Here is a 17,928-nt window from a genome sequence, read left to right as displayed (position 1 = left end):
TATGCGGTAAAGACAAAAATGTCACCATCTCGCCAAATTTAAATATCTATCCTGGATAGGCTACTCGTAGGCGTATGGGCTTCCATTTTTGTGATGTGTTTGTGTGTGTGTGTGTGTGTGTGTGTGTGTGCGTGCGCGCATGTGTGCGTGCGCGCATGTGTGTGTGTGTGTGGGGGGGGGGGGGGCAGGCTGATCATTATTAAGGACTGGGTTAAATGGGTGAGAATGGGCGTGGCAGAATATAGTTTCAACACTCGTGATGAAATTTGATAGATGTCAGATTTGTTTTTGGTATATGCGTGTTCCCACTTCAGAAAATCACTGATAATGTAAATACCATAAGCGGGTTCAAGCAGCGAGTGGAGCCACATGCCCCACTCTCCGACTGGAAAACTTACTTTTAGTAATGCTAAAAACAAATATCAGTAAAAACGAAACAGAAGCATGTCCATCCCCACCCACTCCGTTGATGAAATCCTAGACACGCCTCTTACAGACTAATGGAGCTTTTTAACGATTAACACTACATACTAAATATGCTTTCTTGGTTAGAATACCAGTGACTGTAAATGCTACTTGTAGTTCTAATTTTGTACATTCCAAAAACATATTAGGAAGTAAAATGGATTTGAACCAGTTTCAAACATTAACACATACTGAGAACATATCTAATGTTATTTTTCAGTTTCAAACATTAGGACAGCGATAAACACATACTGAGAACATATCTAATGTTATTTTTCAGTTTCAAACATTAGGACTGATAAAGACATACTGAGAACATATCTAATGTTATTTTTGTCATCAAAAAGGCCCTACTAGTCGGATTCATAACCCAGGACACTCAGGCCCGTAGGATACACTTGAGGACGAAAATGTACGTTTTTATGCCCTATTCTATATAAATAAAGATAAAAATATGGCTTGTGCTCATTAGAGGGCATGACCCCCCCCCCCCCACACACACACACACGCACGCACGCACACGCACGCACGCACGCACGCACGCACGCACGCACTTGAGATTGTGCTCCTTACTCCATATATCGATATATATGCTCGTAAAATACGGGAGGACCATTCTGGACAGACACCCATAAGTAATCACACAGTTACACGTTAAACCTGCATAAATGTACACGCCCCCACCCACCCACACACGATCATGATCATCCGACTATCTTCTTGCCTTGCACGGGCGGGATCTAGCTTAGTCGGCAGATTTTTAAAGTTTGGATACCTGGTGTTATGACATTTAGAGCCATAACGATTACTTAAAGCAAACCAAAAAATATTTAGTAAAACAATATTATGATATAGAAAATCTGGAGAGAAAAACAACTAGTCCTCTCTCCCACCCGCATGCTACTACACTGGTTTGCTACGCCATTACATTCTATTCCTCTCTAGGAAGGAAGGGTGTGTGTGTGTGTGTGTGTGTGTGTGTGTGTGTGTTTTGAATCTGATATCTATAGTCATAAAATGATAATGTCGCTCTCCCGTTGAGAAAGCGATCTATAGACCTGTTGTATATCACAGTATTGTGAGAGTGTTGGCGATTCGGCGTACCTGACAACCAGCTATTGAATATTGGGCAAATTATTAGTTTACCTGACCCTGTTCGCAAATACGTGAACAAAACGTGTTTGCGTATCTGGTGGCACCACCATCGACAGACTAGGAATAACCAGCGGACATCAGAGTGAAAGGAGAACTTTAAAATTTTAAAATTTTCTAGTTGATTTGTAGATTTGTATTGAGCTACTGGATGATTTATTCAGACCAGCTGTATGCGAGTAGTTCAGTTTGTTCGTATTTGTGTGTCTTGTTGCGACTTGTTCAAGCAGCTCTATAGTGTTCGATTACTGGCCACAGAGCATTAAGAACACGTATCTACTGTTATAGCGGTACGGTATTGGAAATATGGAAGTACACTGGATGCACAGTATTCTTGTTTAACGATGACTTTTTATGTACGTTTTTTACAAGAGCAAAGAGGAGGTTAGCCTGAAACCGGTTGGTTGCATATAGATGTCAAAGGAACTGTTTGTTATTTCATATTCTGTTATTAAAGCTGTAAGTATTGTTATTACCAAACGGTTAATCGAAAATCGTCGGATGAAACAAATCTGAAGCTGGGATTCATGTGTAATGATGACATCACTTTAATAGAGACCTGTGTGTATTGAGTGTTGTGACTGTTCAATAATTATTTAGCTGAAAATTAAATGGACTGACGGATTAACTCAATTAACATTATTCACGGAGACAAACAAGATAAGATAACATAAATTTTTAACAAATTGGAGTATGCGAGTATGAAAATAATGTTTACCGTGAACCGGACACTTGCTGACTGATAATATATCTCTAAAGTTGGAATAATTGATAAAACTTGTGTTAAGAGACTAAGCAATTTTGCAATCTTTAACAGTTTAGTCAGATTCAGAGCACAACAATGGCACTGGCGTCTGCTCGCGGCTTGATGCATTATGAGGATGAACTGAAACGGAGGCTAGAAAAGCTTTCTAGAAACTACGATTTAGCCACTATGAAGATATTCATTGCTGTAGAAACACTAGGTGAAACTTTAGTTTACAGCACGTTTAACCCTGAGAGGAAGAACAAGTGGGAGTTCTTTCTGACCAGACGAGAAGCCTGTCGTCTGGACCTGAACAGACACGAGAAGACGCGGGAGAAGTACCAGCACTTCCTGTACAACACGCCGCGCGAGGAGCAGGGACGACAGTTCCACACCGCCGTCCTCAAGCTGATGCGCAGGAAGGGAGCGGTGGACATGTTCAGGACACTCAAGTCTCAGGACGATTACGACATCGACTCCACGTTCTGTGGACACTTGTGTAAACTCTTCGACAGGAAAATAGAAACGTGGTTCGAGTCCTTTGATGCTCTTGCAGTGAACCTCACGGCTCACGTGAAGGTTTCTCACTTCGTGCGTCTCCTCACGGGGCAGATAGACGTACTGTGTCGCCGTGATAGCCACATGCACCTCCTCAACATAAAAGTTACGGGGCAGGAGACGCCGAGACCACTGGACATAGCCGAACTGTGCATGGCGAAGATAATGGTCATCCAGAACGGCTTGGCCGACCCCGACAAGGTGCGGATGTCCCTGCTGGTCTGCCACCTGCACGAAGAGCGGCCGGTGCTTCGTCTGTGGGAGTACGACCCGTCCGACGAGATGGAGGTCTCTATCAGAGAGGCAGACATCGACAAACTCATAGACGCCGGCAAGCTTTCCCAATATCACGAGTTCTGGAAGGCGAATGTCCATCTCATAGGCGAGATCAAACCAGAGAAGATGTACAACACGTACGGACAAGGTTTTAACCACGGAGAAGGAGTCTAGAGTGCAGGATTATATTCACATGATATTCTTGGTGATCATCGATTGTTAATAAGAACAAACAAAACGAATATAGCTTAGTAATATCACAGGATATATATTCAGTTCACCAGGGAGCACAAGATATCGTTCTGATTGTCTACACAACATTTTTATGTAGTTTACAGGTGTCTGTGTTTACTGTTATTTGCCGTATGATTCTATCCAAGTCTGTGTGTTACTAACGTACAAGAAATATGCATAAAAAATAAGGAGTTTTATAACAGGAAACAGCTATATCTATTTTATTACAGTATCAGTATTCTTTCAACAGTTAGTAGTATAGTTTAGAATATTATACTGGGCAAACGTACTTTATATAACAATAACGTTTTGAGGTTGGACTATACCGCAGACGACAATGTTAACGTATCTAAATGTACTATACGCAATATATCGACCAAACTATGATCTATAAATGTGAAAGTAAAGTCTGTTTTGTTTTAACGATACCACCAGAGGAATTGATGTCAAACACTTGGTAATTCTGATATGTAGTCTTTGGGGGGGGGGGGGGGGGGGGGGAGGAGAAGAGAAGAGACGCTACATTTTTCCAATAGCAGCAATAGATCTTTTATGTGAACCATCTTAAAAAACCCAGAATACAACAGCCTTTAATATACCTGTCTTGGTGAACTGACTGGAACAGATATAAATATGAATACTACAACACTTGCTCCAAAGTATTAATGGAAGAAAATGGAACCTTTCATAGCTCATTTTGAAAATAATGGGGGGTTTTTTACAACAAAATTGTAGTACTTAGTTTCACAGGTAGCAAATCCATGTTTCAAGCACAAGGATACTTGACACAGTGCTACTGGATGAAATAGCATTGCATATATTTATTGCTCAGATAAACACATTTTGATTACATTTAACACCAATGGCAGCACCGATAGTATTAATTGTGCTACTAAAAGTTAGGTGCACTTTGACCCTTTACCTGGCTAGATGTTATTGGTATAGTGCTACCTTGAGGTGTATTCAGATGGACACATTAACATTATAGTATCTTTGCATAGGATACTTTTTCCAATATTCTGGCGTAAACTGGTACTCATGAATTACCAACATGAATTAAGTTTTAGTTTTGGAGTCCATATCACCTCACAAGAGAGAATGGGTGGCAAGTTATTTACAAAATGCCGTTCAAGACGGTGAAAAGATAAATGAATCAACATAAAATAATGAGGGTCTGTTTTTAATGAACTTAGGTGGTCAGATTATCTCAAATAACATGAATATAATTTTGTATTACATTCCACAACCGGACTCTCTGCAGAGCATTGTTACATACTTACATACAATGTAACAAAGTTTTCCATAATAGTTTAAGAGTGTGGAAACAATAAAGTTCCATTTCATTTCCTGTGAGAGTATTATCTTGTCTTAGGGTTACATTTACTTCTAGTAAAGGGATGTGCACTTTAAATACTTGCTGAAAATTAATACCAAAATTGAAATATTAAAGCTATCCATTACAAGTATTCAATAGTTATAAACAATAAAAAAAAACACACAAAAAACCCATCCTTCAACAAAGTTTAGAATAAGTAGTCAGGTGGATAAGAACGAAGATTGTGCACTTTGTGATAGAACTGTACCATTTTGCATGCATATAGTACTTGAGTTCCTGAATATTTTCAGATATAGTGCAGATTGAACAGCACCTCCTGAGTGTCTGCAGTGCCACCTTGTGATAAACCGTATTTTGCATAATGCCAATATTAAAGGTTTTAACATGTTGTCTCTACCCTTTGCCCCTAAAATTGTCTAAATTGATCCATGATTATACTTAATTACGCTGATAAATTTAAGAAATATTAAATAATAAAACAAATTTTAAATGTAGCACAAAATGGACAAAAAAGTTTACAATTTGACTTTGCAGTTTTATCTAAATGGTCTTTCTAGAATTTAAGACGACCAAAAAACTGCACACTCAGTGTTACATATTTACTTTACTTTTTGTTTTCATGTGTACAACAATAAATTAATACAGAATTCAACAAGGTGCAAACTGTGGTCTGTGCAGGAAATTGTGCAGGTAGTCTGCAAAGTTTTTAGTGGGGGAGGGGGGGTAGAGGTCAGATTATGCTACCCTAGAAACTATATTGAAAGATAATTTGTTTGAAGCAGGAAGGGGTTTCGACCCCTGATACCCTCTTCCCCCTTCACACACACCTGAGCATGTGTAGTGGCACAGGCAAAACAGAAACGTCTTACTACAGCCAGCTCCAGGCTGTGAACCTAATTCAGGACAAATACTGTTGAATATATGGTCAAAACCTCTTAAATATGTGTGGTAATATATCTAGTCAACCGTGGGAGGGAAAGGGGCACTGTAGGCCACTAAGGGGCACTGTTCAATTGGCACTATGTAAGAAAATCTTCAGTTACCTAAGTAGTATGTGCATGCAAAATGGCACAATTCTGTCTTTTTGTGTCGTTATCTGCCTGACTAGAGGATCAGATTTGTAGGAATACTTCTAAAGTGAAATACTAACCAAAGTTCCAAATGACAGCAACTTTGCTTGGGATTCATAAAGGAGTTGAAAGATCATTACTGGCTGAGCACTCATACCAGATTTGAAATCCATCCTTGAAAATATTATAAATAAAAAGTTTTAATAAAGTTTTTAACGACTTTGACCATGTCATGTAGTTACATTCATTGGGCTGTGTGTGCGTGCGTGCGTGCACGCCAAATCAGCAAAATTAATAGTTTAAACCATCCATTAAATTATTCAAAAGTTAACGGCAACTAGAAAAATGTTACCTGGTAATTCAACTGTAACTGACCTTGACCTTGCTTTGGGGTCACATTCATAGGGCTGGGGTTCTGTACTATCACTTGAGTGAACACTGTACCAAATGTGAAAGCTATTCATCAAATGATTCAAGTATTAAGACAATTAGAAAAACCTTTGTCAACCCAAAATGTCAGAATTAACAAAGTTAATGTTATAAGGGCTGGGGTTGTGCACAATCACTTGGTAACAGATTTGTTTTAGGCCTCAATGCATTTTACAGTTAAGTCGGAGATAGGCATACATTTTCAGAGATATGACTTATGATAAGCTGATGCTTTTGCACATCCCTATGGAGATGTTTATTTTAATAGGACCGAAATTCTTGTACCATACATTACTATTCAAGGATACTGGAATTGGAACTATTTAATGTGAAATTGTTTATAAATAAAATGAAGAGGTGAGAAACGTTTGCAAAACCATAAATAATAAGTGCAATATCTTTATTTTTCCAAGTTATATTGCATTATATAACAAAGACAGAAAAATAGAATAAACCAAATAAATAAACTCGTTAACAGGAACAACATTTATGATAAAACAAATAGTGTTCCCTCAGTTGCTAAATAAAGAAAAAGGAAAAAATTAGCAAACTGTTAGTTATATTATGAAGTGTAAACAGACTTAATACTAATGTTAATAACAAAACATACATCCTACACAAACTGTCATAATTAACACATGAAAATGACAACAGCTAAACAAAATTATTCAAATAATACAATTTATCACCAATCTGAAATTACTGTTAACCAAAATTCTACAAACAAGTATAAAAATGTATTCATAAAGGGCACAGCTTATTCCATCAAATCTTCCCAGAGTACTGTATGTAGTTCAAAGGATAATCGTCCAAGGTGGTGATTTCATTTTTCATAATGTTCAGTTGTTAACAACAGTACAGGTGAGGTTCTGTCAATGTCATTCACGCCTTTGAGAATTGAATATTTGCAGAACACATTTACAGGTAATGCAAACAAATATTCAGGTAACCTATTTCATTGATTAATCATTATGATAATTCTAAAATAAAACTAAACTTTAATAATACTCCCATTAATCAATGGATATGTAGAGCAAAACAATTCTTTATACATTCAAATATTGCCTCAGAACGTTTTCATAGCCCTAGATAGCCTAAATAAATACAGTGTTATAAAGTATTTTATAAAAACAATTACAAATACATAAAACTGAAAAATGTGTATGTTTAAAAACAAAAAGACAAAAAAATCTGACAATTTATAATATACTAAAGTACATTGTACTGTTTTGTTTAAACATTTACATTGTTTAGTTCATACAAAAAGAAAGAAAAGAAAAACAACTAAAATGATTGCACAATCCCATGAAAATATCATTAGTATACTATAGCATAATTTGAAATGACATTTAAAACAGAACAATTTCTAACATTCACTCTTTCATTTAAAGATAAATTGACAAATTATGATACAAGAAATCTGCATCTGGAGTAACTACCATTTCCCCCAAAATATATTTAGCATACAAGTGTAAATAGGTTTTTGTTAAATGCACTAAAAATATTAATTATTTGTTCCCCATCATAACATTCAACAAGGTTCCTCACTTTCAATCTTAGTTGATAACTAAAAAGGTTACTTGTCAGGCAAAGATGTGTATTCCTTCATGTAAGTCTTTTTGGCATAAACTGATAACAATTGCCCTATATAACGTATTTCAATCTCATATACCAAAAATTAGACAATTAATTTTTAAATTTGTTTATATTACAATATAGTGTGATTTAAGACTGCTAAAAACAATAACACTGAGAACATTATAAAAATGTCTCGGCCCCAAATGTCTTTCACCAGGTATAGGTTGTGATGACCATCAAATGAAAAAAAAAGTGAGCGAGTAAACATAGAGCACCTTGGCATTGAACTGAAAATTTAAAAGGGTGAGACAATTAAGAGCCAAATACAGATGCTTGATGTTATAGACTATAGACTTGCAACAGTGATCATCAAACCAGATCTTGATTAGTGTTTGAAAATGATGTGTGCAAAAGGTCACAGAATCTTTACTGAAATGTTAAAGATGCTAGATTCATTAGCAGCTAACCTAATAAGATTAACAATGTATATGTTTTATCACAAACCAGAAAATTAAATGCACATTTAAAGAAAAACATCTCACGTGTTGCAATTATAACATAATATCTCTTAGTGTAGAAATCAAAAGCAATATAAAATATTTGGTTCGAACATGTAAAGGATTGCACAAAATGTCGAAATGAATGCAAAAATTCAAGATGCAAAAAAAATTAAAACAACCAACAAAAAACCCCAAAACACCCCTCGAAACATTGTTTATAAAAGGTTTTCCCTTGCACCATAAAAATGTGAAATGTGGTTATTTCTCACATCATACAAGTTTATTAACAACATTAATGCCTGAGAAAATAAATGCTTACTACATGCTATCCAAACAACTAATCGACTGTATTTTTGGCATAGTATTCAACACATCACTACACTAACAATAATTAATTACATGTAGTATTCCATTTAGTAAACATAATTTTTTTTTTTTGGCATTACAAGCACAAGACAAACTAGCTAAATACATATAAACTTGTCATCGTGAGTAGTGTAGAATAGATCATACTACTATTACTATACAGTTTGTATATCTGTAGCTAAAACTTTGAAAATAGATAAATAATTGGTAAAGAGTAATAAATTTGGCAAAACAGATAAAACAAAAACAAATCATTTAGAAGTTATAAACTGGAATAACAAAAACACCTCCCTTGTGCTTAAAGATAGTGAATTTTAGCAGTGTAAAGCCGCGATCATATTTATCAGTTTTTCCCTTCCGCTCCCGCACACATTATCCGTCATCCGTTGTGTATAAACACACCTGTCATGTGCTTTAGCAAGATCGCATGCCAACAGTTGCCCCATGAGAACATAATAATAACATTGGGGTTTGTATCCCCCCCCCCCCCCCCCCCCAGTGAATGTATTTACATTTGGGGAAAAATCAAACATCTATGATATATAGAAGTCACTTGCTAAAACATGTTTCATATAATTAGGCCTATATCTATGAAGGGTTGTACACCGAGGTCAGGAAACACCCATATATGATGTCACATAGTGGAAATCTTTATTCACATTCATTGTCTGCTTCAGGCAAAATCGGTCCCAGAACAATTTGTGCAGTAAAGTGTAAATGTGCAGATGTGGAGGCGGACAGGTCTGTTCTCACCAACTGATTTCAATACTATCGAATTTGGCGGACAACCGATAACATGTGCGGAAGTGGGAGCGGATGAAAAAAAAAGATAAATGTGTTCACAGCTTAAGATCTATACATCCCTTTTAATAGATAACTGAAATTATGTGCATAGGCATCGAAAATGGGAGGGGAAGGGCAAGAAAAAACTAAATGCATTCCCTCCCCACATTTGAAAATGAAATTAATATATAGCAGGTTTCCTAGTTGCTATCATCTTCCGACACCCATGAAAATTTACATGATATTGTTTACATAACAGTGCTGGCTAATGGCTGCACAGACACTAACAAAATATACGTGATTATACAACATAGTATCAGGATGCTTCTATTACTTTTGCACCTGATATTAAATACACGCCTGATTTCATAACAAGGGTAGAAAACAATACTACTATTACATGGTGTAAATAAATAAATAACACTGGTGTAACTAAACAACCAAAACATGTGTATCACAGTATAGAGACAGATCTGGCAAGGAAGGTTCTAGACATGTTCACAAGGAGGAGTGGGCGTTGCCCTCTGAGAAAGCGACTGGTGGGTCAATACTGGTTAACATAAACAAAGATTATCAGAGTACAGTCAAACCTGGCTTAAACAACAACCAAAGGGTGTGTTAAAAAGACAATGGCTGCTTCATACCAGTCTGTATAATATTATACTAGCCGGCATTAATAACGCAATTTCCTTTTGTCAAAATAATATACGTTTCGGTTGGACTTCGTTGACGCTATTCGTCAATGTACATGGTACAGTGGTACACATTATTTCAGCAGCATGTAAAGGTCGACTTCCGGCCTGTTCCCAACATAAGGGGAACAACGCTAAAAACGCATTATCCGGTAAATCGCGCACACGCAACCACTTGGCGAAATAACACTTTGCACGTGCATTTCCTGATACCCGGGCACACTCAGAACACGCAGGTGGCAATGAGTATCTCACTCCTACACGATGCCTCGGTTGAACAACACCGATCGGAATCAAGCCATTGGCTTGTTGAATGCCGGAAACTCGCAATTGCGGGTAGCACAACGGTTCCACGTGCACCCGTCAACCATTAATCGGCTCCTCAACCGATATCAGACGACAGGGACCGTCAATGACCGCCGTCGTTCGGGCACACCACGCGTAACGACCAATAGACAGGACCGGAACATACGGTTGCGGCACCTGCGCAATCGGTTTTTGACAGCCGCAAGCACTGCCAGGACTGAAGTGGGAACCAGGGGACGATTCATCAGCGCCCGAACTGTCCGGAGACGTCTTGCTGCAGCACGACTGCATTGCCACCGACCCTACTGTGGCCTTATCCTCCTGCACAGACATCGTCAAGCAAGACTCTTATGGGCCAGGAATGATGGGCATTTGCGACCCAGGAGATGGCGAGATGTCATCTTCTCGGATGAATCGAGATTTAACGTGAGTGTCACGGACAGACGTCGTTGCATTTACCGCTGTCGTGGAGAACGTGTTGCGCAGGCCTGTGTTCTGGAGAGGGACCGCTACGGGGGCGGCGGAGTCATGGTTTGGGGCGCCATCAATGCTGACTTCCTGTCCGAACTCGTGGTGGTACAGGGAAACCTTAATGCGCAACACTACGTCGACAACATCCTGCGGCCGGTCCTCCTCCCATTGATGAGACGGCATGGCGGAAACAGGCTCGTCTTCCAGCAAGACAACGCTCGGCCGCACACTGCCAGGCGTACACAGGCGTTTCTTCGTGCCCACCATGTCACTGTGTTGGACTGGCCAGCAGTTTCCCCGGACATGAACCCAATAGAGCACATGTGGGACGAGATGGGACGTCGTGTTCAAAACCAACCGAATCCACCACAGAACTTCGCTGAGCTGCAGCAGGCATTGCAGCATCACTGGGCAGCCATCCCACGACGTGTGGTGAGGCGCCTGTGCATGTCCATGCCTAGGAGGCTGCAGGCGTGCATTCACTGTTGGCGGCTGACAGTGCCAGTCAGATGGGCCAGTGGTTGGTCTCACTGGTGGTATCAGTTTCATTTTTGTGGGATCTCGCATAATAAAATAAACCATGATCATTTCCGAGATTGCGTTTTTATTGCCGCCTAGTATATATTTGATGATTTAGGAGAATATTAATGTGGCGTACTGCTAAAGCAATACATGTATGTCCCCTACAAAGCCAAACCATTTTTTTTTCTAAGTTCAAGGGTTATAACAAAAATGGATCAATCCTCATGACAGTCAAACATGATCTGTAATTTTGTATCATTAAACTAGACCCAAAGTTTCATCTCAATATCTTGAGGCATTGTGAAAAGCAATTCCTGAAAACTATGTTAAGTTCAAATCTGTAACTATATAATAAAGCCAGACCCAAAATTTCATCTCAATATCTTGAGGCATTGTGAAACAAAAATCACCAAAACTATATGCGAGAAGACAGATGGACAGACAAACAAAAACAAAGCCTATGGTCCCCTCTGTTTGGACCAACAGGAGATTAATAAAGCCAGATGGTGCCCACCCATCCTATGTGAGCACTCTGTATCAACCACAAAGAACAAACAATAAAACAGCTATAAACCAACAATAGTTATATAAACATTTGACAACACTAAAAGACAAATATCAGATCTATAGCATTTCTCACACACCAGCTCTTAATAGTACCACAGGAATCATGTACTTCCATGTATAAAAAGACAATCAATTTTTACTGCAGAAAATCAAAGGGTATTTCTAAGCCCAATCATGAAACATTGATTTGTTTCCACTTCTACCTTAAAGACTTTGTAATGGAATTGTATTTTTAAATTACTGTCAAATCAACAATATCCAAGGAATGTAAAGGTTATCGTTATCTTAACACCAACACAGATATAATGAGAGCATAACAGCCATACATAAGGTTTTTATTAAAAGATTTGAAGAAATTAGAATATGTGAAACTCTTATTATCTATGTTGTTTAAGACAACACGCCACCACTTGTCGTGTCGTTACTTGTTGTAGCAGCTTAATATAGTCTGGCTTTGGAAATAGTTACTCATAAAAAACATACTACAAAATTCTAATATGCTTTTTGAAAGCTATCTTTGATGATTACACGTAGGTTAACCTCTGTAGTATTTAAATAACCCATTGGTTTGAAGTTACTTGGTATATGTAGTACCAACTGATAACAACTGTGCAAGTGGTATGGTGCCACTTGTATAACAGCAACACAGGCATTTGGGCTATTAAATGAACTTTTTTGTTGTTGACCTATCTGATTTTTTATGTTACTTGTTATTGAGAGCACTCACTAAAATTAGTAGTCACGTGACCCTCTTGATTTGGTTTATTTTTCACAGAATGTATACCGACATAGAAATTGTATTGAACTGCATGGGGTAATTATTAGTGGTGTGTAACCTAAGTGCCCCATTTCTCCTAGGTACATACTAAAAAATGAGATCAAGTTGATACAAGTTGAAACAAACTGTATCTGAATACAATAACAGGTTAACCGTTTGTGTTTTTAAAAAGGAATGTTTATTTAATGAAAGGAATGTTTGTTTAATGACACCTTGAACAGATTAAACTGCTAAATTTGATATGACCATGTCTCCTATGTAGACACTTACCTGCCACTGCCACATAGGCTATTCTTACCAAACAGCACAAATGAATTTTGTTTAATGTACTTTCATACAAACAGGACAGCACTTATCATTGTTTTTATATGGAGCTGGTTAGAACAGGAAAACCCTCAATTTGTCACAGAGAACAATTAATCCTGACACATCCTACCTGATGTAAGTGTTCTGTCACACAACCACATCCCACCTGATGTAAGTGTTCTGTCACACAACCACATCCCACCTGATGTAAGTGTTCTGTCACACAACCACATCCCACTTGATGTAAGTGTTCTGTCACACAACCACATCCCACATCATTTAAGTGTTCTGTCACGCAACCACATCCCACCTGATATAAGTGTTCTGTCACACAACCACATCCCACCTCATGCATTTCTGTGTAAACCAGTACAATTAAAAAGTCCCATTCATTGACAGCAGCTTGGGTGAAAACTGTCTATTCTGACACTGTGTATTCCAGCTCATTTTGTGAGACCTCCTTCAATATACTAAGTCCACTATATTAACAACTATTTAGTGGTTCGGTGTGCTAAATATATGGTGTAAGTATACATAGACCAGAGATGCAGCAATTAAACAAATGACCACTGTCTGTGACAGAAGTGAAATACACATTCAATTGTAATACGGTAGTATTAGGATTCAACATTCAGTGCCATGGTGTGTGAAATACATGAACTGTTACACAGATGGAGACAAAATAATAACAAACAAATTCATTTCTCAGAACCTAGCAGTACTAATCTTTGTTATCCTCATTAATAGTTTAAACATTTATAACTATAGCTAAACAACAGAATTTTTTTAAAATCATGTATTACAATTCACATCAGATAAATTAATCAATTAACAAAGACATGTTTTTAAAATTTTCTTCATTAAGCCATTTACCTCTCAAACATCACTTTGGAAAAATATTAGCAAAATATTACTCTTCTGGCATTTTCACAATAAAATATAATATTTGACAAATACAAAAATATACATTCCAATTAACATTCTAATTTATTACTATAAAAACTAAATTAATGCTTAATCTATGAAATGTTAGTTTACACTGCCTTTAAGCCTATCTTTTTTATATCTTACAGCACACTATAGTAACCAGGGTTTCTCCAAAACCAATAACAAATTTGCATTTAATAATTTTGGATAAAATATTCAATGGTGAAAACCCACCAGTAATTCAGCTGATTAATTATATTTTAACTACCTTTGTTATTTTATTATTCTGTTATAGAATAAGTTAAAGGTCAGATATTATATAGCAGTGTGTTTGTTACCAAATATACAAGTAAACTCTACTAATGTTCATCACTGCTTTGGTGCTGCCACCGTGTCCTTGGGACAGAACTCGTAGAGTTGGCCAAGTCGATTGAACCACTGTCCCAGAATGTCCTTCAACTTGGGGTCGTCTGCATGGCAGATGAGCTGGTTGACGCAGTTGAAGACGGCTGGAAGCAGGGCACGGAACTGGTTGTCATCGAGAATCAGGAACAGGTTGAGAACAGTTTTCAGCATCTCAGACCAGGACAACACATGGGCTTCACTGTCCTGGAAAACAAACACTTCCTGGTGATGTTAAACACCTCTAACAACTAACTATTTACCTAATGACAGCATGCTTCAACTTTCATTAGACTCAAGCATGAAAATAAGTTAAACTGAAATATGTTCAAACACAGGGAATGCGATTAATTAAGGAGGCAAAATATGATTGTCAGTATGTGTGTGAAACACATCTGAATGTTAAATACAAACAGGCAGATTTTACGACTGTTTTTTTTTAATCAAGCTCACCTTCAAGATGGAAGACTTCTGCTGCTTGTCAATGTCTTGATCAACTGTCTCTTTCTGGGCAGACTTTAGTGAATCAGCTTTTTTCCTCTTGCTCAGTCTGACAAAGGCCGGCATGGACTTCTGCTGCTTGCGACGTTTGTACTCCTGCATGAGGTTCTGGATGACCTTGTCAGAGGCCACCGTGTAAACCTTGCTCCCCTCCTCCTGCCGCATCTCCCTCTTACTGCGAGTGTGGGTTGGTGAGGGGGAATCACCCTGATTCGACGGCTCTGTTACTGGATCTGACACATGCGATGATGTTTCATCGGCTGAAAATATAAAAACACAAATTTACACATAAGGGTATTTGTAAAAACAAAACATGTTGCTTTAAGAATGTTGATTAAATCTCCTATATTCAAGATACAAACTTTCCCAATGATACATTTTAACCCAAATTCAGGCAAACCTCAATAGGGTGTATACTACCAAATCAAATCCCATAGACGACAATAGTAACATATGTGGCTAAAACTCCTACCTGCAGCGTATCAATCGATATAAACACCACAGATATAAATACTACCACCACTCACCCTTAAAGTGAATCAGACAAAATTGGGGGTCAAGCAACTCATTTCAGAGTGAACGGGTAGCATCTATGACTACCCTAGTTCCGCACAAAATTTGAGTACTTTTTCTTACAGGTACCCTTTACATGTTTCAAACACAAGGCTGCTTGATACAGTGGTACTAGAGAAAATAAAATTGCGTACATTTTTTGACTAGATGAAACGTTTTTTTTTTTACAACCAACACACTCACATTTATCACCAATCACACGACTTGTGGTGTCAACTTCTCTATCAAAAGTTCGGTGCACTTCGAACTTTGACCCAGCAGGAAGTTATTTGGTTTAGTACACCTCTAAACCAGACACCCATGGGACCAAGTAAAAAGTCTGGTTTTAAGGGGTAGCCAGGTTAGAGAGGTTGTGTTCAGTAATGATATTTAACAAGGGACCATGAAAATCCTTTAGTTTTGAGGGAATTCCAGTTTACAGAGGGTCTGGTTTAAAGGGGTTTCTCTGTACCAACCTTCTGGACTCTGAATGCCGACTGGAGTTGTGATAAATCCCTCAGACTGAACATCAGTGGGTGAATTCTCAGACTCATGCCTAGACTTGCTACTGTCCTCCGACTGTGCTATCAAGAAAAACAGAGAGTGATCCGCAATTGCGTCAAATCGGGAACAATCATCCTTGTCCAACAGAATATCGACGTACTTCTGGCAAAGCTCCATACATGTGCTCTGCAGTAAATTCAGAAACACAATCTGATTGGACGAAATCTTCTCCTGCGAGTTTCTTCCTCTGGTGACCCAGTCAATGCTGTCGGCGTCTGTCTGTGGGTTTGACAGGAGGGACCTGGTTCTTTCCAGGGTCAGACCGGTCAGGTGTGAACAGATTTCCACCAGCGTGTGGACAAATAACACTGTGCTTGCCCCGGCCAGCTTGTACAGGTTGGCTGCGACCTCCAGACCGGCCACCTTCTGGATGAGGAACTTGAGTCCAGGCCGGGAGTCGAAGTCACATGCGAGGTTGTAGGCTTTTTGTAGTGTGTTCATCAGCTGCATCACACTGCTTGTGGACATGTACTGCAGTAAACCTGTGAAAGATCAATTAATAAATATATTTTGAACATGTACAGTGAAACTCGTTTAAACCGGATCAGTTGAGGACCTAATATTTATCCAATTTACACAGAATCTGGTATTTAGAGGGTCACAATTTACGATTTTGAAAAATCGGAACAGTGAAACTTGGCCAGTTTTGACAGCATTCCGGTTGTTCAGTGTCCGGTTTAGACAGATTTCACTGTATTTTTTTATATAGAAGAATGCAATCCACATATTGATATTTATTGCAAGCACATTAACATGGTCTCAAGGTATATCCTCGAGTAACCGTGAACTGGCCTATTAATGGGAAATGGTTTCTGCACACACGCATTGTGATGTATGATCGATTTGATGAAATAATGTTCACTTTATTGTCAAAATCAACCAACAAATGTTAATATCCATGTCATTTTCTGTTGTGAAAAGATTAAATGCATGTCATAGTCTAACGTTGACATCTTCAGCTACTCCTGTAAATCGGGCTATTGTTTTTAAGAGATGCTTGTCACGTAAAGTCACCAAAACTCTTTACGCAATGAATATTTGAAGCAGACGAGACTTTGACAATGACAGTGGTGTGAAACTGTTGTTTATTTAGGTTTGTTCAATATTACATGCCATTTAATATAGTGTGCACAGTACAAAATGATGGTCGTGTATACATTTCCCTATGTATAAATTTCAGAAGAAAATCAAACAATATTTTTAGATCACTGTACATAAAAGCCTGCTTTAATATGAATATATAATTGGATATTTTAACATATAATATCAGAAATTATAGCAAAGTCTAATTAATATTTACACAATACTATAATCATAGTCACTTTAAAAGGTGTAATCTGTAAAAGAATTTGTTAACAACATTTTACCAGGCATTTTATGTTCTTTGTCAGTATCATGGTCTGATTTTGACTCTGCAGTTTCCAACAAAAGACTGCCGACGGTCTGAAGTAGCAGCTGGTGAGACAGCATACCTATGACGATGTTTCGAAACGGAATCCTACAACGAAAAACAATTAACTGTTACTTCCTTTATTGTTTAAAGACAATCCAACTCTTCCAATTCATTTTCCTGTCTCATTATCAGTTATCCAGAATATGTTGACTACAAACTGAAGTCGTATACCAACTACAATAGAACAAGAGTTATCCACTAGCTACTGTAATAAAACAGACAGTGCAGTTTACTAGGAGCTTCCATTTTCGTTCCACATGACTTCCCTGAGATTTGTTAGAAGAGTAATTATTAGTACTTGTTAGCTCTCCTTAAGATGTGAATTTATATGGTATCAATATGGTAAATATACATAACTTCACATATGTTGTTTTCGCTTCCTATTTATTGCACGA

General features: G+C 37.9%; 2 protein-coding genes across 4 annotated transcripts in view; one reads left to right on the top strand and one right to left on the bottom strand.

Moving 5' to 3' along the window:
- The first annotated feature begins 1,605 nt into the window (after positions 1-1,605).
- On the top strand, positions 1,606-6,810 carry LOC121371756. Its single transcript, XM_041497886.1, has one exon. It carries the CDS (start codon positions 2,459-2,461, stop codon positions 3,368-3,370), a length of 912 nt encoding a protein of 303 aa, XP_041353820.1. The 5' UTR covers positions 1,606-2,458; the 3' UTR covers positions 3,371-6,810.
- A 122-nt stretch (positions 6,811-6,932) lies between these two features.
- LOC121371755 (brefeldin A-inhibited guanine nucleotide-exchange protein 3-like) overlaps positions 6,933-17,928 on the bottom strand; it is a 78,861-nt gene continuing 67,865 nt past the window's right edge. For all 3 annotated transcript variants that reach the window (XM_041497884.1, XM_041497882.1, XM_041497885.1), the window contains 4 exons: positions 17,448-17,578; positions 15,993-16,562; positions 14,917-15,224; positions 6,933-14,670 (listed from right to left, as the gene is read on the bottom strand). In XM_041497884.1, coding sequence (XP_041353818.1) covers positions 14,431-14,670; positions 14,917-15,224; positions 15,993-16,562; positions 17,448-17,578 — 1,249 coding nt within the window. In that variant the 3' untranslated portion in view covers positions 6,933-14,430. The remainder of the gene's footprint in view (positions 14,671-14,916; positions 15,225-15,992; positions 16,563-17,447; positions 17,579-17,928) is intronic.

The sequence above is a fragment of the Gigantopelta aegis genome, chromosome 4, assembly GCF_016097555.1.
Source record: "Gigantopelta aegis isolate Gae_Host chromosome 4, Gae_host_genome, whole genome shotgun sequence".
Taxonomy (NCBI): domain Eukaryota; kingdom Metazoa; phylum Mollusca; class Gastropoda; order Neomphalida; family Peltospiridae; genus Gigantopelta; species Gigantopelta aegis.
Note: the sequence above shows the minus strand (reverse complement) of the source record. Positions and strands in the feature narration are given on the sequence as shown.